The sequence below is a fragment of the Lissotriton vulgaris genome, chromosome 3_1 (assembly GCF_964263255.1).
Source record: "Lissotriton vulgaris chromosome 3_1, aLisVul1.2, whole genome shotgun sequence".
Lineage (NCBI taxonomy): Eukaryota > Metazoa > Chordata > Amphibia > Caudata > Salamandridae > Lissotriton > Lissotriton vulgaris.
This window is the reverse complement of record NC_141689.1, coordinates 1021198802-1021221781: the sequence shown is the minus strand read 5'-3', so window position 1 is coordinate 1021221781 and position 22980 is coordinate 1021198802. Positions and strand designations below refer to the sequence as shown.

Sequence of the window (22980 nt, the reverse complement as noted above, 5' to 3'; positions counted from 1 at the left end):
CATTGCTACTCGGCTGCACGTTGGGACAATTAGTGCTAGCGAGTTAACGGACCACCGACCAGTAAGTGTGGAACAATGCCTGCTGGGTAACGTAGTTCTATGAAAAGGAACTCTGGTGCAATCCGTGCCATGTTTTGCAGACACCGTCAACACTACTTCAGTGGTTGAGTTAGACAGAAGCTAATGGCACCAGTGGAACTATGTCGACACAAAGCATCAGAAGAAGGTAGTAACCGAAACGCGTCATGCAAATGTGTTGAATAAATGGAATTCAAACGTACCTTTGTGCCGCCTCTTCTACTTCCTACGAAGGAGAATGCTGTGGAATACAATGCGTGAAACCCATTACACGCGGGGATGGCACCTCTCAGCGAGCGTCTAAAGGCAGTGAATGCTTCAAGGAAGGGTGATAATGGGGGTGACCCGGACCGCCGGCACATATCAATGGCCGCATGACGACGCTGTCAAGCGCAGTTCATACTTCATGGAGGGGTCTCCTTACTTCATCGAGGTCCCCGAGCCTGCGAGCCGTTGACAATGTGAGGCATGAGAGCGAGGGAAATGAACTCTGTTTCCGAGGACAATTTTCAGTGCCATGGCTTCAAATCAAGTCAGCGAACATTGCTACTCGGCTGCACGTTGGGACAATTAGTGCTAGCGAGTTAACGGACCACCGACCAGTAAGTGTGGAACAATGCCTGCTGGGTAACGTAGTTCTACGAAAAGGAACTCTGGTGCAATCCGTGCCATGTTTTGCAGACACAGTCAACACTACTTCAGTGGTTGAGTTAGAGACAGAAGCTAATGGCACCAGTGGAACTATGTCGACACAAAGCATCAGAAGAAGGTAGTAACCGAAACGCGTCATGCAAATGTGTTGAATAAATGGAATTCAAACGTACCTTTGTGCCGCCTCTTCTACTTCCTACGAAGGAGAATGCTGTGGAATATATATATATATATATATATATATATATATATATATATATATATATATATATATATATATATATATATTACACACATATATATACATGTTTATTGCATAAGTCCCAGCGGCGGCGGATACATTTCGGCGTAGATTGCCTTCCTCAGCGCCCAACGCTGTAAAGAGTACCCCCCTGTTGCACTTAGCCTGTGTAAAATACCCGCCCACACCACTGTCTCCTCCCTCTGCAGCTGTCGACTGACCAATAGAAGTTTGTGCCAGGTAAGTTGGACTTCAATTCCCAGCATGCACTGTATCGGCGTTTGCTAAGGGTCGGTTCACATGAGGGAGTGAGAAAGATAGTCTGATCGATGCAGGCTCCAGGTAAGTTGGGAAGCCCAAGGATCCTCTAAAATAACAGCGTCCGTCTTGGTCCCCGTGTATGCTGCAGCTACCTTTCGCCATGATGAAGACAAGGAGTGGGGGCAGTCAAATGCAATACTGGGCGCCCATTGGAGCATAAATATCTCTGTCCGCTCACCTTCCATCTCATAGCTGCCGGTGGTCTTCGGGAATACGGATTCCTCAGTCATGTAAATGCTGCAAGCAGCAGGGTGCCTTTAAAAATCCAGAGTCACTTCTTGCTGCAGGGCCTTCTGTGCTGTGCTGCAGGCAAGCACAGTATATATGACGGGAAATCTCTTCAGGGAAAAGAACAGAGGCCACACGGGGGGGTTCAGAACAGGACACAGGTTTATTGCAGAAGTCCCAGCGGCGGCGGATGCATTTCGGCGTAGATTGCCTTCCACAAGGACCCCCAGGGCCCCCCAAAATTTGTTTAAAAAAAAAATCTGCAAAATTCTCGCAGGGTGCGCGGATCCTGACGATTAAAAAACGAAGAGCATATTCCCGCGCTTCTGTAATATTTAGCCCCCGGGTGGGCCAAATCCTGGGGGCAATGAAAGATTTGGGTGGGGGGTCCAAAGGGGACTGGCACCCCCCGGGGCTTAATCACAGTATAGGCGGAGGGCTCACCACCCCCGGGGCTTGCTTTTAGAATAATTTAAAAAAAAAATAACCTGTGTGGGGGGGGGCTCTGATATTTTAAATAGGGGGATCCTTGACTGACCCCCCCAGCCCCGGGCACCACCACCTCCCTGGGGCTTTGAAAATGGTGAAAGGGGGCCGCGTGGCCCCCCTCCTGGAGCCTATAATGACCCTGGGGACAGCCACCCCCCCCCCCCCAGGGACGGCTCCTGCAGTGTCCCGGGGTGCCCACCCCCGGGACACTGTAATTTGTACACGGCAGGGCGGGAGCCGCGAGGCTCCCGCCCTGCCATAGCAAACTGCTTTGGTATTTGGAAGAGAGAGCAGGAATCCTGCTCACTCTTCCAAATAACAAAGACGATTGTTTTTCCACATGGGGAGCAGCATGTTAACTGCTCCCCATGTGGAAAAGCAATCTTGACTGCCGCAGGACGCGGGGAGCCGGCAGGAACGTGGGGGCATGGTGACCACCCCATGGTCCCCAACGGAGAGGGCCAGCCCTGGGTTATAGGGTCCCCGGGGCTATAGTGGCCCGGGCTCCTCAAATATTAAACAAAAAAAATGAAAAGAATATAGCCCGGCCCGGGGAATGGGGTCCCCGGGGCCATAAATGGCCTAAGGAGGGGGGGGGGCAAAGCAGCCCCCCTCCAAAAGGAAAATCAAATTTCACAATGGCCATGCCCGGGGCATGGGGTCTCCGGGCAGATTATGGACTTGGGAGTGGGGCCACGCTGCCCCCTTCCTAATTTTGGTATTTAAAAAAAAAATTGGGGGGCAGGCCTTGGGGGCTGGGGTCCCCAGGGACCAAGGTTATTAGGAAAATGGGGGCCACAGAGCCCCCTTCTTTATATTTTTTGTATTTTTTTAATAAGACATTCATTGCGCCAGAGGCATTTGCACTCGGCAAACGCGCCCCCTTTCGCTTTTGCAGATGGGGAAGGAATTCCCCTTGAATACTGGGGGTCCCTGGGGGGCAACTAGCCCACCAGGAACCTCCAGTATGCACCAGGGGGCTGCGTTGCAGAGAGGTGTACTGAGGCCACGCCCCTTTTTACACCCCTCTGCAACGCAGCTCTGTGGTGCTCAATGGAGGTAGCTGGCGGGCTAGCTGCACCCCAGGGACTCTCAGGATTTAAGGGGACTTAATCCCCCAACTCAAAACACGCCCTGTGGTGGGTTTTAAGTTGGGGGAATTAATTCCTCTTCAATCCTGAAGTCCCCTGGGGGCCAACTAGCCCATCAGGTACCTACAATAAGCGACACAGAGCTGGGTTGCAGAGGGTTGTAAAAAGGGGCGTGGCCTCGGAACACCTCTATGCAACGCAGCTTTCTGGTGCATAATGGAGGTACCTGGTTGGCTAGTTGGCACCCCGGGACCCTCCGGATATAGGAGGAATTAATTTTCCAGCTTAAAACAAGCCTGTGAGAAAGTGCCATCTTTCTTGCATTGGTATGCCCCGACTTTTTTCTGACTGATAATGTGCTTGAAGCAGTGTGCCCTGGGCTCCTGCCAACCAGGTACCCAGGGCCTGTGTTCCTTCCCTAAAACCGTGTTGAAACTGAAAGCCAATTGGCATCTCTGGACACCTGTCAGCCCCTAGTAAATGGTACCCTAGGTACCCAGGGCATGGTGACCAGAGGAGACCCCTAAGGGCTGCAGCACTTATTGTGCCACCCTTAAAGGGCCTGAACCCAGGCACCCACGCACTGCCTTTTCAGGCTGAGTGCCTAAGTACAGAACTAAACAAAGAGTCGACATGGCACACATCCCTGTGTGCGATTCCCACAAACCCACTGCCCTGGCATACATCAGTCACCCCTCTAGCTGGGTGCCCTATGCCAGTGGTGAGGGCACAGGTGCATGAGCCATGTGCCCCTACAGTACCCAGGGTCATTCCTGGGCACTTTAAGTGCATTGATGCCATTAAGAGTATATGGTGCTGGGAGGTCGACATTACGAACTCCTCAGCACCATAATGGCTACACTGAAGACTGACCAGTTTGGTATCAAACTTCTCAGCACATTAAATCCACACTGATGCCAGTGTGGGATTTAATGAGAAATGCACCACAGAGGGCATCTTAGAGATGCCCCCTGAAACCTAACCACAATCCACGTCTGGGCTGAGTGGCTGCAGAGGCTGCCACACCACAGACATGTTGCTGGACCCCTGGGTGGAGGGCCCCCGCTCTCCTTGGCCTGCAACAATGCACATCCTGGGCGAGGTGCTAGGCCTCCTCCCCCAGGATGGGCAAGGGGAAGCTTCAATGGCATTCCGCCTCTGTGAGCTTCTACAGACCATTTGCTGTACCCAGCAACTGGCCCCCACTAGTCCTGACCCCCACCCGGGCGGGAAGACTGGCAGAAAACAACTATGTCCGGAAGGGGTGTGTGCCAGCCAGTGCCAACCCCACCCCTCAGGTGGGGGAGACTAGGTGAAGCACGACCCTGGGGTCTGGCCATCTTGAAGAATGGGAGCCCTGCCCAATCACAGCTAGGCTCTTGCCCCCCTCCCACAGGAGAGTATCAGACTAGGGGGTGTACCCACCCCGGGACAGGGGCCTGTTGGTCCCTGCCCTTGCTCTACCTGTAATGCCCCTAAAATCAGTATTTAGGGGCTCCCTGAACCTTCCTTCTGGAGATCCTGATAAAAAAAGAAGAAAGAAGATCAAGAGGAAGAAGACCCGCTGTGCGGCTGCTAACAGGACGACAACAACTGACTTGGCCCCAGCCCTACCGGCCTGTCGATCCTGGAACCTGCTCCTGCCTAATCCTGGCGACTCCTGCGGACAGCAACCTTGGGAAACCCAGAGGACCTGCCTGCCTTGACCCTCTTAAAGCCTGGGACTCCCATCAGCAGAGGTTCTGCTGCAACAACACCCCTGGTGCCAGCCAGGAAGCTCTGGACCAACCCACTCTGCACCTGCTGAGCCCGGCCGGTGCCCTAGTGATCCAGAACCACAGGGACGTCCCCCCGGCGACTGAGACCCGAAGTCCAGTGCCCAAAGACCCTTCTCAACTACCCCGTCGCCTGCAGCCTCAGGACAGAGGAGCCCTCCAACCTCGACCAGCAGGTGGTAAGATTTACTGACCTCAAAAGAAATCCTGCACCCAGCGCCCCACGGCCCCCTGTGCCCAACTCCTGGGTGCCTACCTATCCTCCAAGACCCCAACGTACCCCTCTGAAGTGTTGGTCGCTCCGGAAGATCCTTCGTCTTGAGCGTGCAGCCTTTGTTCCCTTTTCAAGTTCCTCATTGAATAACATTGAGCGCCCGATGGCTCAAAAGCACCCTGCACCCAGCCGCCCGAGGTCCCCTGGCAGTGCAACCTGTGCCCTATCCTACTTTAGTCGTCAAAAAACAGGGGGAGAAGGAGGATGAACAAAGCTAGGTCGGCCTCCAGTTACATATATCAAAAGATCAGGAACCCATAGTGATGGGTCCAGAGACCTAGTTTGTATGTATGGTTACTGCATGAATTATGTCCGTGTTTACCAAAAAAAGAAAGAAACATTTCTTTCTAGAGTCCCCTCATTCACCGGCCGGGTGAGGAACGAGCAGGTAATACCGAGCGGTTTCACCGATAAGGAACAATGCTTCCACGAGGTGATCCCGCCCTCGCCTGAGATCATGAAGTGCAATTTAGCACCAATACATATACATCATTAAGATACAAATCTTATGTATTAAACGCATGTTTTAAATTAACAGCGCATAGAGATAACATTGAATCTATCCTATTTATTTAAATATAGACCGTCAAACACTGATTTAGCCCAATTAAAGGTTAAATAACTGTGTTACCCCATTTTAATATACCAAACTAGGAGCAGAATAAATTGTTGAGGCCCACTAGCACGGTATTTTTAATCACACATCCACTCCACCATCACAACACTTTACACCACACATAGCCTTTCACAAATATAGTGCTCCTGCGTAGTTCGCTAGTCGCAGCACGCCCCTTTTCGTAGAGAACTGGGATGGCCCCAATGATGAAGCATGTCACCGTGGGGAAACCCCGGTGAGTGAGGGAACTCTAGAAAGAAATTTTTCTTTCTTTTTTTGGTAAACACTGACATAATTCATGCAGTAACCATACATACAACTAGGTCTCTGGACCCATCACTATGGATCCCTATCCTACTTCCCCATTTGCCCTGAGCAAGTGACCAGAAGCCCAGCTCCCACAGCCGCGTAAGTGGCCTGCTAGCCAGCAGCCACCAACCGGAGGCCCAGTACTGAACCGCAAAAGTAATCCTTCACGTGTTTACTAGTAACTTGTATTTTCTCCATAGGAATCCATTGTCTGCTTTTCTATGAAATTTCTTCTAAGTGTCTACTTTTGAAAACTAGAAATATTCCTTAAAAATCATACGAAATAGTAAAATGTAATTACTTTCTTGTTTTGAGTTGAGACCCCTGTGCTGGCCCCAGGAGACCAGTACTGGAATACAAAAGTAACGAGATCGTACTTAACCTGCAACCTGAATTTTCTCCCATTGGATAACATTGCCAGATTCCTGTTGAAACGTTTCTAAGTATGAACTTTTAAAAATGGCTTTATATTCCTGAAAAATCACTACAATACCTAAACGTTTTTGCTAAACTGTTTTCAGCTTAGACCCCAGGACTGAACCTAGAAGCCAGTCCTGGAATTACCAAAGTAATCAACTGTGTTTATATAAGGAAATCCATTGAGCTCAATGCTAAATTGTGCGTGGAATTGTTACCTGCTGCAACCCCTGTACCTATTGTCTTTACAGAGTTTATTGCCTTTCTGCAAAGTACTCATCTGAGACCTCTCATATTGAGAACAGTATATTTTTTTGATACCTGTTGGTTCTAGAAATAAAACAACTATATCTTTTGATCTAAAATCAAGTGGCCTGGGGTTCAGTCTTTGAGTGTGTGAAACCTTTTGCTGACTGAGTGTGTACAACAAATGCGTTACACTGTCCTCGGGTACTGCCTTACTGCTCGACCAAGCTACCACTTTAGAAAGTAAGGTCACACCTGGCTTTAACCTCTGTTATACCTCTGGGGTTTGTGGACTTTATACACACTGTACCTTATTCTGGTCCAGTATATATAGAACCACTTTCTCACAGCGCCACAGGGTGACTTTGCAATCTTGTCACCTCAGGCCACACCCCCTTCCTTCACCATTGTGCAAACGCGCCCTGTGGCGAGTTGAAAGTTGGGGAATTTATTCTCTTTCAATGCAGAGGGTCCCTGAGGGCCAACTAGACCAACAGGTATGTCCAGTATGCGCCAGGGAGCTGCGTTGCAGACCGGTGTTTAGAGGCCACGCACCTTTTTACACCTCTCTGCAACCCAGCTCTGTGGCGCTTACTGTAGGTACGTAGTGGGCTACTTGGACCCTAGGGACCCTTAGTTTTCAAGGGGACTTAATCTTTCAACTTAGAACGGCCACAGGGCGCGTTTACACGGAGGGGACGGGGCCTGAGGTGACTTGTTCAAACACGCCCTGTGGCGCGTTTTAAGTCGGGGAAATAGTTCCCCTTCAATCCAGAGGGACCCTGGGGGCCGACTAGCCCACCAGGTGCTTCCAGCCACTGCACAATAAGTGCTGCAGCCCTTAGGGGTCTTCTCTGGCCACCATGCCCTGGGTACCTAGGGTACCATTTACTAGGGACTGACAGATGGCCAGAGATGCCAATTGGGTTTTGGTTTCAACACAGTTTTAGGGAAGGAACACAGGCCCTGGGCACCTGGTTGTCAGGAGCCCAGGGCACACTCAGTCAAAGCACATTAGCAGTTCAGCAAAAATGGGGGCATACCTATGCAAGAAAGATGGCACTTTCTCATACTAACCCATGTGTTTACTAAGATACACTTAATAAGTCCTTTATACAATCCATTTTACAAAAAAAATCATCCATTTAGATATTTATGTAGCCACTTATTCTTCCATCGACCTTGAGATATACATATATAAAACGTATTTAATTTTCAGAAAAACACACTTTCACTGGATTATCCTAATCAGTGATGTCATTTGAGATGTCAAGAGTGATGCCACTGACCATGTCATGAGTGATGTAATATGTGACGTCATCGGCAGTGCATTGCGGGCGCACGAGCTATAGTTAGCTAAACGAACTATAACGGGGGAATTTCAATGGTTTTGTATGAGTGAAATGTTCTGCGAACTAGAACACCCCTGAAGCCTATGGTTTTTTTCAGTGACCATTTGACCCAAGTTTTATTAACCACTTGGGTGCTTGAGATATTCCCCTCCTGTGCTGCATTCTCTGAATTCCCATTGTTCATGACGAGCTCAGCTCGTCATGAGCACAGCTCAACCGTGCCTCATGACGAGCTGAGCTAGTCATGAGCAGCGAAGGGGTTAAGGGCCAGCTTCCTTTAGATTCCTTAGTCGTGCCTAATGCTTGTAAAAGAGGAAATACACAAACTTCATGTGATGCACCAACTAAAGACAAAGAGTCCAAACTAATAGATGCCTCAGGCAAAAGAGTGGCTGCACAATCAGCCAAATCATTGCTAAATACACAAGGTCTTTTGGCTAGGTATGGTAGTGCCCACTGGGACGAAATGGAGGAGTTACTCCATTATCTCCCAGAGGAGTATAGAAAAATCAGCAGGAAATAGTGCAAGAGGGAAACTAATTTCTAATTCCTCTATTACGTGTGTGTTAGATGCTGCTGATACTGCAGCTGGAGGAGTTAACACCAGTGTTCTCCTCAGAAAACCTGCATGGCTATGAATCTCTGGTTTTAAACCAGAGGTGCAATATATAATACTTAATGCTGCCTTTGAGAAGGAATACATTTTTGTCCCTCAAGTGGACAAAGCACTTAAATAAATAAAAAGACACAAGTGGCAAAATCCATGGGAGACCTTCTGTCAGTCTCTAACAGGGGCTCCTTTCGCCTTTCATTTTATAGGGTGGGCACCAAAAGTACCTCCACAGATGCCAACACATCTTCCTATAAACCTCAAAATAAATCCTGCCCTTCTAGAGAAATTTATAAAGGTAGTTAGAGGAAACAATTTTAAAGGCAGAGGTGGAGGCACACCAACGCATACCTCTCCATCTCACAACAAACAGGGACTTCATAACCATTCCCCCGATCATCATACACCTGTCTGGGGAAGACTGCATATATTTCTTACCATTTGGCAATCAATAACATCATATAAATGGGTGCTGGATATTATCCAACATGGTTATTGTTTTGAGCTCTCTCACCAGCAATCTTCCAAATATCCCACCTCGCATTTTCAAACTCTCTCCAGAGCACCAAGAACTACTCAAACAAGTACAAGCTCTTCTAACAAGAGGAGCTATAGAACCAGTTCCAATACGCCAAGGGTTTACCCACTTTACTCCCATTCCCCAAAAAAGAGCAATTCTCTATGACTACTATTAGATCTCAGGCCTCTAAACTTACACATACAGTCAGAACAATTCCATATGGTCACACTTCAACAAGTGCATTCCCCTCTTACTGCAAGGTAACTTTGTCAACAACCGACTTAGGCGGCACATAATTTCATATTCCTATTCACCCAGCACATCTCAAATACCTCTGATTTGCTGAAGCAGGAAAACACTATGGATTCAAGGTACTCCCATTCGGAGGAACTACTGAACCCAAGGTATTCACCAAATGTCTAGCAGTAGTAGCAGCTCATCTAAGAAGACAACACATTCATGTCTTCCCATATCAAGACGATTGGCTCATCAAAGCCAACAGACTACTCAAGTGTTTACAACATACTCAAATTACCATAAATCTTCATCAATTGGGATCCACAGTCGATGAACAAAAATCCCATTGTCAACCCTCACAGCTGCATCCTTATCTATCCACAATGCTAAACACTCAAAACAAGTTTCTTATCCTAATACAGCCTGAATTCATGAATTCCAAACACTGCTACTACAATTTCAACCAGTATCCAGTGAGAACTTTCTTGCAACCTTTAGGGTTGCATTTCCATTGTACCTCATGCAAGATTAAACATGCGTCTTCTACTGGAATGCTTAGCACGTCAATGGAATTAATCACAGGGTCAACTAAAACATCCAGTGTTGGTAGATAGCCGCAACCCATCGCACTCTGTAGTAGTGAAACACACAAAGTATCAAAAGGGTGGCCCTTTATTGACCATGTTCCACAAATCATGTTCCCAGCAGATGCATCCCTTACAGGGTGGGGTGCTCATCTACAACATATAACAGTTCACGGTCTATGGGACACCAAACACAGTCTCCTCATCAACTACTTAGCGCTTCTAGCAGTTCACCTGGCGCTAAAAGCATTTCTACCTCACCTGATAGGGTAAGTTGTCCTTATCCGGACAGACAATATTGACAGCTATGTACTTAAACAGGGGGAGGGGGAAGGACATTGTACAGTTATCCCGCCTCTCTCAGACCAATTGGCGTTGGGCAATACATCACAAAATCCAACTGCTAGCAGAACACCTTTTAGGAACGAACAATGAATTTACCGACCACCTCTGCAGGATCTGACAAGTCGTCAAGTGGTAACTCCACCCCAAACTCTTCCTCCCATACTTCCATAAATGGGGTTTCCACAAATAGATCTCTTTGCAACAGCTAAGAACTCAAAATGCCCACACTTAGCCTCCAGGTTCCCACACCCTCTATCCAAAGGCAATGCCATATGGATGAAGGGGTCAGGAATATTTTCTTATGCTTTTCCGCCTCTCCTTCTTACATTTCTGGTCGGAATCTCAGGCAAACATCTCTCACCCTCATTTTGATAGCTCCCACATGGACTCATGACAACCATGGTTCACCACACTACTGGAGCTTTCAGTAGTTCAACACCAGAAGCTTCTCCTCACCTCAAACCTTCTCACTCCGAACCACGGAGAAATCAGACATTCAAACCCCAAGGAGCTCAACCTAGCAATTTGGCTCCTAAAGTCATTCATTTTGGATACCTAAATCTACCATCAGATTGTATAACCATCCTTAAAGAAACAAGAAAACCTACCACTAGAGCATGCTATGGTTTGTTATATATTGTAAGAACTTAACAATTGAACCACTAGATGCTTCTATACAAGTTATCATTTGTTATTTATTACATCTACCTTGTGCAGGCCTTGCATGCACAGTCACATTTTTACACCTTTGCAGCAGTAGCTGCATATCTTCAAAACCGACAGCACGTATCTTTGTTCAAAGTGCCAGTAATTAAAACCTTGATGGAAGGCCTTAAAACAAAGACATTATCAAAAATTCCACCTACATGGAACCTTAATATTATTCTAACCAGACTTATGGGTTCACCATTTGAACCATTGCAAGAATGTCCACTGCAATTTCTTGGAAGGTTGTATTTTTTTATTGCGATCACTTGACTGAGACTTGTCAGTGAACTTCAGGCAGTTATCTTAGAAGAACCATTTTTCCAACTCCGTCAAGATAGTGGTTCTTCGCACTAACCCAAACTTCCTTCTAAAATGTAGTCTCTGCTTTTCATATTAACCAATCGGGTGAGTTACCTGTATTCTTCCTTCAACCTGATTCTGTAGCAGAATGAGCTCTACATACATTAGATGTCAAAAGAGCATTATTGTATTACATTAATAGAACAAAAGATTTTCGCAAAACAACTTTTTGTTGCCTTTGCTCCCCCTCATAAGGAAAACCTCTCTCTAAATCTTGTACTTCTAGATGGATTGGTAAATGTATTGAAACTTGTTATATCAAACCTAAAAGAACTTTGTCTATACCTCATAGAGCACATTCTATTCGTAAAATAGAGCATCCATGGCCTTTTTAGGTAACATTCCTATAGCTGACCTTTATAAAACAGCTATATGGTCTACACCAATCACATTTACTAAACACTATTGTGTGGATGTATTAGCAGGAAAACATCCTTTACAACGCAACTTTTACCACGCAGTGCCTTTACGACGCAACTTTTACAACGCAAACCATTACAAAGGGGGCTCTAGGATAGGGAATAGGTTTAATGTTCGAGGCATGTGGGCTGCTGAATTCATATCTGTGCATAGATCGCCGCCTAGTGTTGGGTCCGGATGATTGCACATTGTTGTCCTGAAAGAGTCTTCGAAGTATCAGAAGATAGGTGGCGCCTCCCCTGGACTACAGTGCCCATGGGCATCCTCTCCATCCTCCGATTGTTTTTTTTTCCACCATTGGGTTCGGATGTACTTTTCTTTACTCAAGTTCGGAAACTTTCGAAAGGCCTTCGGGGTCGTCGGTATTGTTTTCTCGGTCGGTGCAGAATTCTTTGTTCCAGTTCTTTTCGAACAGGACATCGAAGAGAGCCTTGTGGCCTTTTCGACACCAGAGGCCCGATCGTCGATGGAACGGAGCCCGTTCAAACGATGCCCCCTTTTAAGTACCCGCACATCGATGTACACCCGGTGTGCAACAAGTGCTTATCACCAGAGCACAATGAGGACAACTGTCTAGCTTGTGCTCGATTCAGGTCGAAGAAGACGCTTTGGCTCCGACGCGCCGCAAGGCAAACAATGAAGAAGATGATGAGGTCGTCGAGACTGAGGATCCAGAACAGCAGTCCGATCCAGGTTCGGAGCATGACTCCAACTATTATGAAGACGACTAAGAGAATGTCGAGGATGACAACGTCGTCGAGGTAAGGGACGACGTATCCCCCATCGGAGCCGTCTATGACGACTCGAGCGATGAACCAGGCCCAACAGTGGGTACTGGGCCCGAAACAGACACTGAAAGACTTCCAAGGGCTCAAGTCGAGGCATCGCCAAAAGGCCTTAGCCAAGATCATGTCGAACGTTCTATAGCCCCGCGTCTCGGCCCGGCTAAGAATATATCACACGAGCCGTCGGTCGAACTACCTAAAGCGAAACCTAAAGCCATCGAGTCGAAAACAAAACCGAAACTGCTGAAGACAGTCTTCGGATCGAAGAGTTCGAACCCATCGGATCCGACTAAGAAACAGTGTCGACGACCCCGTCGGGTCGAAACTAAAGGGGTTCGAACCGAAGATCGGTACGCTGAAATCCATCACTAAAGCCAAGCACGTCGAACCGTCGAGGTCGATGTCAACTGACAGCGACACAAACAAAGGACTCTAGTCTCAAGAGGTTCTCAATCCGAAGCAACGAGTCGACAGGCCACAGCTCATCAAAGGCCTTGAGCCGAAATCAAAAAGCGCCTCGAAGGAGCACGTCGAATCGAAGCAGAAGAGTGCGCCTCCAACGCAATAAGCACCGAAGTCTACGCAAGGCCAAAAACATATTGGCGTAAAGGCAAAGTCGGTCGGACCTATATCGACGCCGGCCTCGAAAAAGGTCAGTCTGTCGAAAGACACTATGCCACAAATAAAAGTCGGACTGCCCCCGACTGCACGCCCTAAGGCGCTCGATCCAAAAACCGGGGTCGAAACACCCAAGAAGGTGTCAATGGGAAAGAGGAGTCATCCTCTAGAAGAGGACATTGTGTACCAAGAGCCCTCCTGTGATGACCAGTCAAAACTACATATCGACTCCGAATCTGGCAGACTCACTATTTATAAAAGGAAGATCAGGTCAGAAAATCCTCTTGAATCATATAAATTCAACTCAAAAAGAAAAGGGATTCTTCCACATCGCCTGTCCTTTTTGAGACTGTGAGGTACCATGACCAGGACACTTCTGCATACTCAACCACAGGCACTAATGAGGATATGGAGTATGACTATGATGAACAATATAATTACCCTGCGAACACGGATCAGGATGACCAGACTCAAGCCTAGACAGACCCTGTTGACCCGGGGAAGTCACAAACTATTCCTGACACTCCTTCTTATCCTGTCAAAACTTCGCCAGCAGAAGATACAGCTGCGTTTAACGCATTAATAGAAAGGGCAGCACAGAATCATGATGTAGAAATGCATGCTGACCCAATTGAAGAGGACTTCCTGTTTGACACTGTAGGAAGGTACATCCTGACTATGGTTGCCCCCAACTTTTTGCCCTGTGTTTTAGCTGGTTTTGGACATAGTCGACCTGGGACCCTGCCAATCAGGACCCCAGGCCTACTGCTCTCTCTTTAAAATGGATTCCATGTACCCTAGGTACATTTCCAATTGGTACTGGGCCACCCTATCAGACCCTGTAACTCAGGGCATGGGTGTACCCAGGGCTGCCAGGGGCTGCAGCATGTATTATGCCACCCCTGGCTGGCCTCCTAAATTTGACACAACTAGCTGCATGACAGCTGGGGCAAAGTCGTGTAATCACCCTTTGCTGTAGGTGTAGTATACCTATACCTAACCCTAAAATGGACACACAGATTCCTATCAGTCACTCCTATGGCAGGCCTTAACAATCCTGAAGGCAGAGTGCTTGGAATCGTGTGAGATGGTGCTCTGGCATGAGCTGAGCCTGTCTGCAGCTTGCGGAATCAAGTCCTAATAGCTGTTCCATGATATCGCATACCATATACTCTTAAGTGCATTATAATCCTCGCGGTTAAATGCTATCTTTGGTATTGCTTTATCAAAACATGTCGAGTAAGGTGTCATACGAATTGGAATACTAACCCCTCGCCAATTCTGGAGACGGGGTTAGCATTCCACCCTTCTAGAGGGACACGACATGTATGTAACTGTGAACCCCGGTTAAAGTTAACTAAAGCCTCAGCTCCACAAAATGGATGCTGCCACCACAGACACGAGTCTGACCTCCTGCTGCTGGGAGTCCTTCCAGCGAGGGAGGCCTGGACAAAGGGTTTCCTGTCCGGGGCGGTGCTAGCACCGTCCCAGACATGGTTTTGTGTATCCTGGGTAGGCAGGGCTTTTCAGGAAGGTGACTGCTGAGTGGCACCCCGGTGCTCACTACGCATAGGCCAGTCAGAACCAGTTCCAGGGGCACACCAGCCCCTGGCCTGGGGAAGTCCGGCAGGGGAGAGGGGTGTAACCACCCCCCTCCTGGTCCCACCCATAGGCAGGACCTAGTCACCGGGTCAGCCCCCTTTTTTAGTATAAAGATAGGAGCGGGCCCCCTGTTCAAATTAGATCATCTTTGGAATCAAGATACCACTTTCTTCGAAAGGACTTCACGATTTCTTCTTCAAGATTCTCCCTTGTGGCTAAGGAGTAGTCACCCTGCATCAAGCGGGCACCATCCTAAAGAACACTGCGGTCTGCTGCAAGTCCTTCATCACGAATCCGACGACCCAGCTCGACGAGACCCGGCTTCCCTGGCACCTCTGACCTCTACTCACCTCTACAGCCAAGCTGAGAACCGTGAGTGCGACGAGACCTCGAGGGACCGACGATCGCCAAGACTGCACGACATCTTTACTGCAAGCCCACCGTGTCCTCCACTGGTGAGTGCTTTGGGGTCCAAGAAGCCCCGACCCTGCGCAGCTCCAGCACCCAAGGTCAGCCTCCCTGCATCTCCACGATCTGCGTGGGGCCCTTCTGCTGTTTGCTGTGCACCGCGTTGTTTGGCTACTAGCCGGCTGGCTTGTGGCCTTCTGAACGACGCCCAACGACTTCACGACTGCTGGTCTGGTTGCTCCAGACTGGCCCTTGCTTCCTTCTTGAAGAGAGGCACCCCGGACCCTCCTGGTCCACTCCAGACGCCATTTTGAGTCCACCGCGTGGGCTTGAATTTGCCAAGGCTTTGTTGCCCAATCCTGGGTCCAGCGACGCCGACAGCTCCTATCTTCGTGGGACAGCTCGATCCTCCATCCTGGTCGCCGACAACACCTCCTGGTCCGTGAGATCTTCGAGCTCAAGCGTCACCCACTCACCTTGTCGAGGTGGCTACCATCCGGTGCCCTCCTGGTGCCCACTGACTACTGGCTAGTAGTCTCAAACTTGGTCCCCTCTGCTTTCAGGTGTCATCTATCTTCGAGATCCAGGCTTGGATCCAACTGAACTTTCTTCACTGGTCACCGGCCAGCATCTTTTCTTCCGGCTCCTGGTCCGTCTACGAGGATTCCCGACGTCTTTTCAGACCTATGCAGCTGCAGCCCCTGGGCTAGGTAACTTCGGCATTTCGGTGCCCCAGCATAGCCTCACTATCCAAGGGTCAGAATCTACTTTCGTTTTCTCCCTACCAGGTCGGGTTCGCCCGAGAACACTAACTTTCTACTTCCTAGCTACCATAGACTTTTGTCCGCATCTCGCGTGAGAGTGCACACACTGCACCCGAGTCCCCTAGGCCTCCTAGAAGTAATCTAACGATTCCCTAGTCAAGTCCTAGCGATTCCAAAAGCTATTAGTACTGTACTTACCTGCTAGGAATTTCACATTCCACTTTTAGAGTATATGGTTTTCCGTGCCCCTCGGGCATTTGTATATACTGTGCTAACTTAAGTATTTTTGTAAGAGTTTTGGTTTGTGCTTAGTACCCTGTCCTCATAAAGAGTACAGGGCTGTTGTGATCTTTAATAAATAACTGTTTATTTTCATAACACTTGTGTGGTGTCCTTTCACTTGGTGTTCAAGGGGTATATGTGTGGTAAACAGCTGGCTTAACACGCCCTCTCGAGTCTTTAGCCTTAGACTGCTCGTATCCATGCTACTAGGATAGCTGGTCTATAAGGTTGACTTACAACCAATCATCAATAAGGGTTGCTGGACTGATACATAGTGTTCACTAGAATAGTGAGCACTGCATATCAGGCCACCTTCTCACAGACACTTTTTCCACTTCAGAGAAGTCAGTCAAGACATTGCCAATGTTGAAAGGTGTCCTTAAACACGCAGGAGACATTTTCAAGGAAACCACAAGAGCAAGGGTTGTTAACCCCAGAATTGAAAGAAAATGCAGACCGGCGCGGCGTGGACCCTACATATATTAAGGGACAGCTGCTATTGGACTCGTTGGTGGTATCCAATGCTCGTAAGCGTGCCAACTCACAGACTACTGGTGATGCTCCTCCTCCAGACAAGGAATCGAAAGTATTGGAAGCTTCAGGGAAAAGGGTGGCTGCTCAAGCAGCTAATATCTGGAGATTTTCTAATACACAGGCCCTATTAGCCAGATACGATAGGGCGCATTATGACACACTAGAGCAACTGCTACAACATTTGCCTGATGTCTATAAGGAGGGAGCAGAAACACTGATACAAGAGGGAAAACTCATATCCAACGCATCCATTAAGTGTGCGCTAGACGCAGCAGACACCGCAGCCAGGGCCATCAACACAAGTGTCATGCTCAGGAGACATGCTTGGTCGTGTATCTCTGGGTTCAAACCTGAGATTCAAACCACATTATTAAATCAGCCTGTGAACCCTGATTTTTTTATTTGGTTCTGATGTGGACACAAACTTAATGAAAATTAAAAAAGACACAGAGACAGCCAAGTCTATGGGGGCCTTGCAGTCACAACAATTCAGAGGAGGTTCCTTTTGTCGCTCCGGTAACCGAGGAGCTACACGAGGCCAGGCTTCCCAGCAGACTCCATACAATAAAGGGAGCACACAGACCACTTATAATAAGAACAATAGAGGTGGATACCGTGGCAACAGCAGCAAGGGCAGAGGACGGGGGAATAACAACACCAGATCCTCTGCCAATACTAAACAGTGACGTCTTGTCACTGCCCCCGGACCATGTAACACCAGTCGGGGGACGATTACAACAGTTCCTGTCAGTCTGGGAAAGCATTACCACAGACAGGTGGGTGAGACAACTTATTCAGTACGGCTATTGTCTAGAGCTAACTTCCACTCCACCCAACATACCCCCAAAACATCGTCCTATGTCCGCAGAGCACATAAACTTATTGCAGCAAGAAGTCCTCAGCATGCTGCAAAAAGAGGCCATAGAACTCGTCCCTATACAGCAACAGGGTACAGGGGTGTACTCGCTGTACTTCTTAATCCCCAAAAAGGACGGGTCTCTCAGGCCAATACTGGACCTCAGGCCCCGAAACCATTACATCATTTTCACATGCTCACTTTACAGCAGGTTCTACCATTGCTCAGTCAGGGAGATTTCCTCGCAACACTAGACCTAAAGGACACATATTTCCACATACCGATACATTCAGCACACAGGAAGTCTCTCAGGTTTACCATACAAAATCAGCACTACCAGTTCAAGGTCCTGCCTTTCGGGGTGACAACAGCCCCCAGGGTGTTTACCAAGTGCCTAGCGACAGTAGCTGCGCACCTACGGAGAAACCATATTCATGTCTGCCCCTATCTGGACGTCTGGCTTGTCCATGCAAAGTCATCCCAGCAATGTGCCAGCCACATGAACCGCACTATTCACCTCCTACACAGCCTCTGATTCTCATTAAACTGCACAAAGTATCATCTCCAACCCGCCCACGTACAACAGTACCTGGGGGCGACAATAGACACTCTGGCAGCAAAGGCACAGCCAAACTCAGCAAGAATCACCAGCATTCAATTGCTGATTCAGAGAATCAGACCCCAACACTCGCTCCCAGCACGGGTGTTTATGCAGTTGATAGGCATGATGGCCTCCTGCATTTTCATAGTCCCTCATGCGAGACTACACATGCGTCCGCTTCAGGAGTGCTTAGCACGGCAGTGGAACCAGGCTCAAGGACAATTAAAAGACCTAGTGTTGGTGACGGCTCGTGCATACAACTCTCTGCATTGGTGGAACCCACAAAACCTTTGCAGGGGACGACCGTTCCAAGAGCCTGTACCACAAATAGTGCTTACGACGGACGCATCTCTCCTGGGATGGGGAGCGCATGTTCTCAATTACACAGTGCAGGGACTATGGACAACACAGCAAAAGAAGATGCACATCAACCTGCTGGAACCGATTGCAATCTTTATGGCGATGAAGGCATTGAAGGTACATTTATGCAACAAAGTAGTGTTGATCCGGACGGACAACATCACTGCCATGTACTACATACAGAAGCAGGGAGGGACACACTCTCCACAGTTGTCACATCTAGCGCAAAGCATGTGGAAGTGGGCCATTCAGAGAAACATATTCCTCATGGCGGAACACCTCCCAGGCCAGGACAACCAGATGGCGGATCTGCTCAGCAGACACAGCCACCAGATGCCCGAGTGGGAGATACATCCCTCAGTGCTTCAACCATACTTCCAGCAGTGGGGTCACCAAGATATAGACCTGTTCGCCACAAGGGAAAACGCAAAATGTCAAAGCTTCGCCGCCAGGTTTCCACATCCGCAGTCTCAGGGCAATGCGATATGGATGAACTGGTCAGGCAGGTTTGCATACGCTTTTCCCCCAGCCCCGCTCATACCACTAGTTGCTCGCAAACTGCGACAACACTCACTGACATTCATCCTAGTTGCTCCAACATGGGCGAGGCAACCATGGTACACCACGTTCCTAGAACTTTCTGTTGTGCCTCATCAAAGGCTGCGATTAACACCCAATATTTAAACGCAGAGCCATGGCGACATTCAGCACCTAGATCCGCAACAGTTGAACCTTGCAATCTGGCTCCTGAAGTCATAATTTGGTTACCTGAACTTGCCTCCTGACTATGAATATTATCAAAGAGGCAAGAAGACCTACAACCAGAGCATGCTATGCGGCGAAGTGGAAACGATTTGTCATTATTGTATCAATAATGATATACATCCGCTGAATGCATCAACTCAAGACATCATATGTTACCTGTTACATTTACACAGATGCAATCTAGCCTACAGTTCCATGCGTATACATTTAGCAGCGGTGGCAGCTTATCTTCAGAACAGGCAACACCTTTCACTCTTCAGAGTACCTGCTATTAAGGCTTTCATGGAGGGACTCAAGCGAGTCATTGCTCCAAGACCCCCACCTTCACCTGTCTGGAACCTGAACGTGGTTCTAACCAGACTGATGGGACCACCTTTTGAACCTCTACACTCATGTGAGATACAATTCCTAACGTGGAAAGTGGCTTTTTTAGTGGCGATTACATCACTTAGAAGAGTTAGTGAGCTGCAAGCCCTAACTATTCAGGAGCCATTCATACAAATACACGCAAATAGGGTAGTGCTACGTACAAACCCAAAATTTATGCCAAAGCTGGTATCCCATTTTCACATCAATCAAGCTATAGAACTGCCAGTGTTCTTCCCAAATCCAGATTCAGTGGCAGAAAGAGCTCTACATACCCTAGACATTAAGAGCTCTCCTGTACTATATAGACAGGACAAACCTTTTCAGGAAAACTAAGCAACTGTTTGTTGCCTTTTCACCACAGCACAAAGGCAACCCCATTTCCAAATCAGGTATAGCCAGATGGACTGTTAAGTGCATACAAATATGTTATCTGAAAGCAAAACGCACATTAACAGTTCCCCCCCAGAGCGCATTCAACACGCAAGTTATGGGCATCCATGGCTTTCCTGGGAAAGATCCCTCTTGAAGACATATGTAAAGCAGCCACATGGACTACCATACATACATTTACCGAACACTACTGCGTAGATGTACACTCCAAACAGCAGGCAGCTGTAGGACAGGCTACTCAAGACTCTTTTTCAGACTGCTGCAGCTGGCACGGGCAACCACCGCTAAGGGGGAAACTGCTATACATTCTATGCACAGATATGAATTCAGCAGCCCACATGCCTCGAACGGAATATGCTACTTACCAGTATGCATCTGTTCTTGGCATGTAGAGCTGCTGACATTCATATCACCCTCCCTCCTCCCCGGTGCCTGTCGCAGCTGTAGCACTCAGAATTAATCTCTAGCATGGACATCTCTTACTGTATCATACTCCATCCCTGCCACAATGGCGAAAAACAATCTGAGGATGGAGAGGAAGCCCATGCGCACTGTAGTCCGGAGGAGGAGCCACCTATCTTGTGATACTTCGAAGGACCAAAATGTGTAATCATCTGGACTCAACACTAGGCGGCGATCTATGCACAGATATATATGTCAGCAGCCCTAAATGCCAAGAACAGATGCATACTGGTAAGTAGCATATTCCTTTTCTCCATAGGATAATATTGACCATTTTTCTATGAAAAGTTTTTTTTCTATGAAGTTTGTAAGTGTGGAGTTGAAAAATCTAAGAAATCCTTTTAAAACTGTACTAAATAACAAAAACACTTTTACTTTTCTGTTAATGGGAAATGTCCCAGTGTAGTATCCAGGTATACTAGACTGTAAGAAAAGTAATCTGAAAGTAATGTACTGGTCATGTTATTAAAAAGCCTATTCAAAGTATATGAACTGTATTTCCAAACTAATGCATTTCTCAATAACAGTACTCTAAATCGAAACATAGTGCATATACAAGTACAATCCAAACTGTGTTACAGCTGTATATTTACTGCAATATATCCCTTACCTGTGCCAGGCTTGCTTGGTTCTAGGAAATAAAGATACTAAAAGAATATTTTTTATACAAAAACAATTGGTCTGAAGTTTAGTCTTTGAGTGTGTGAATTCATTTGCTGACTGAGTGTGTGCAACAAATGCCTAACACTGTCCTCTGTTAAAGTCTTACTACTCGACCTCACAACCACAAATAGAAAGCGAGGTGCTATCTACTTTACCTCTGCCTACCTTTTGGGTTCCATTGAATTCTGTGCACACTATACCACAATTTGGTATAGTATCTACAGAGCCAGCTTCCTACAAAGGTGGACAACTGTTAGCCAAAGTTCCAGTGGGCCAGGGATATTCTAGCCCAATAAGTGTAAGTTAGCCCCTTCATCTACCAGTGAAGAGCTAAAGGTGTGGTTCTGGCACTCACATCTGTCAGTGGTCTCTGCTCGGTGTTAGCCTTCATGGCAGCACTACCCATGGCATGGTGGTCTAGACCCATGCCAAATAGCAAGTAAGCCCCCATGACCCTGTTGGTCATGGGGTTACTAAAGCTGTGGGTAACCTCTGTGGGTAAGTTGGGACATGCCCTAATTAAGCTAGAATTTGCAGAGGCGGGCACCTGAACCCATAGCAAATACCCTTGCCAGTTAAGCAATGCAATGTAACTTCTCAGACGTCACCAAAGTGATTGCAGTATTCATATTCTGCAAATTAGTGGCCATCACTTCTAACCGTTTTTTTCTGTTGTCTAGGAAACCTGGTGGACCCATCACATCTGAACCTTCAAAACAAAGTAATGAAGACTCCAGCTCTGAAAATTAACATACCTACTGTAACTCCTCCATCATGAACACGGCAAAGTCCATATTCTGACAGTTGTGCAGCTAAAACCTTTAAAGACTATTAGAAGTTTTAAATATTTTTATTAGTAATTTGATGTTTTGAAGAACATTGTGTTCGTCCAACACCCCTGTGTTTTTTTTTTTTTTTTTGCTTTTGTAAACTAAAGCGTCTTTTGCTGGTTGTTTGTGCAGTATTGAAAAAAATACAGAACTTTAAAGTGTTAATTGTTGTACATGCAGGAAAACAAAGGTGTTCTATGTTGCAAGCTTATTCCTATGCTACTTGCTGTAGATTTAAGTGTGCAAGTCACGAAGTAATGGTACCAAACATTCAAATTATGTTTTTTAATATCAAACTGCATACTTTGTATGCATTTACCCATCCCAATACACTGACACTTTACATTGTTAAGAAGTTTGTGTGGCATCAAAGAGTAGCTTCTAATTGTATTTCTTTTTGGTTTTCTAAGAGCTAAAGTAATTTTTTATAGCAATGTTTTTAATCCCATATCATGTGTACTCATTGTGTATTTGTGGGTTATTTTTTATAAAGAAATTGTGATTTTGCAAAATTGTTGTATGGTGCAGGTTTAGACTGAAGTGTAAATAGATGTTTTACAACAAAACTATTGTTTTAGATCATTTAGTCCGTGATTACTTGTGTGACTGACTGTATTAATTAGGTACACTTCTTGACACAGAAGTAAGGTTGAGACTTCATTGGTGACGTAGTGGTGATGTTTCTTTCGATTCATTAATTTAAACATTGGTTCTCATTCTTTTGAACAAAGATGGAAGCTGCAAAACCTAAACTTACACAGCATGGCATACAGAGCTTTTATTGTGGCGTATGAAGTAAGTATTGCCATAGGTTTACAG

General features: G+C 47.2%; 1 protein-coding gene across 4 annotated transcripts in view; it reads left to right on the top strand.

The window, feature by feature from the left end:
• The window catches only part of PSIP1 (PC4 and SRSF1 interacting protein 1), a 560846-nt gene extending 538119 nt beyond the window's left edge, over positions 1-22727 (top strand). For all 4 annotated transcript variants that reach the window (XM_086961408.1, XM_086961410.1, XM_086961411.1 and 1 more), the window contains one exon: positions 22012-22727. In XM_086961408.1, the coding sequence (XP_086817534.1) occupies positions 22012-22081 (70 nt within the window). In that variant the 3' untranslated portion in view covers positions 22082-22727. The remainder of the gene's footprint in view (positions 1-22011) is intronic.
• Positions 22728-22980: the final 253 nt, after the last annotated feature.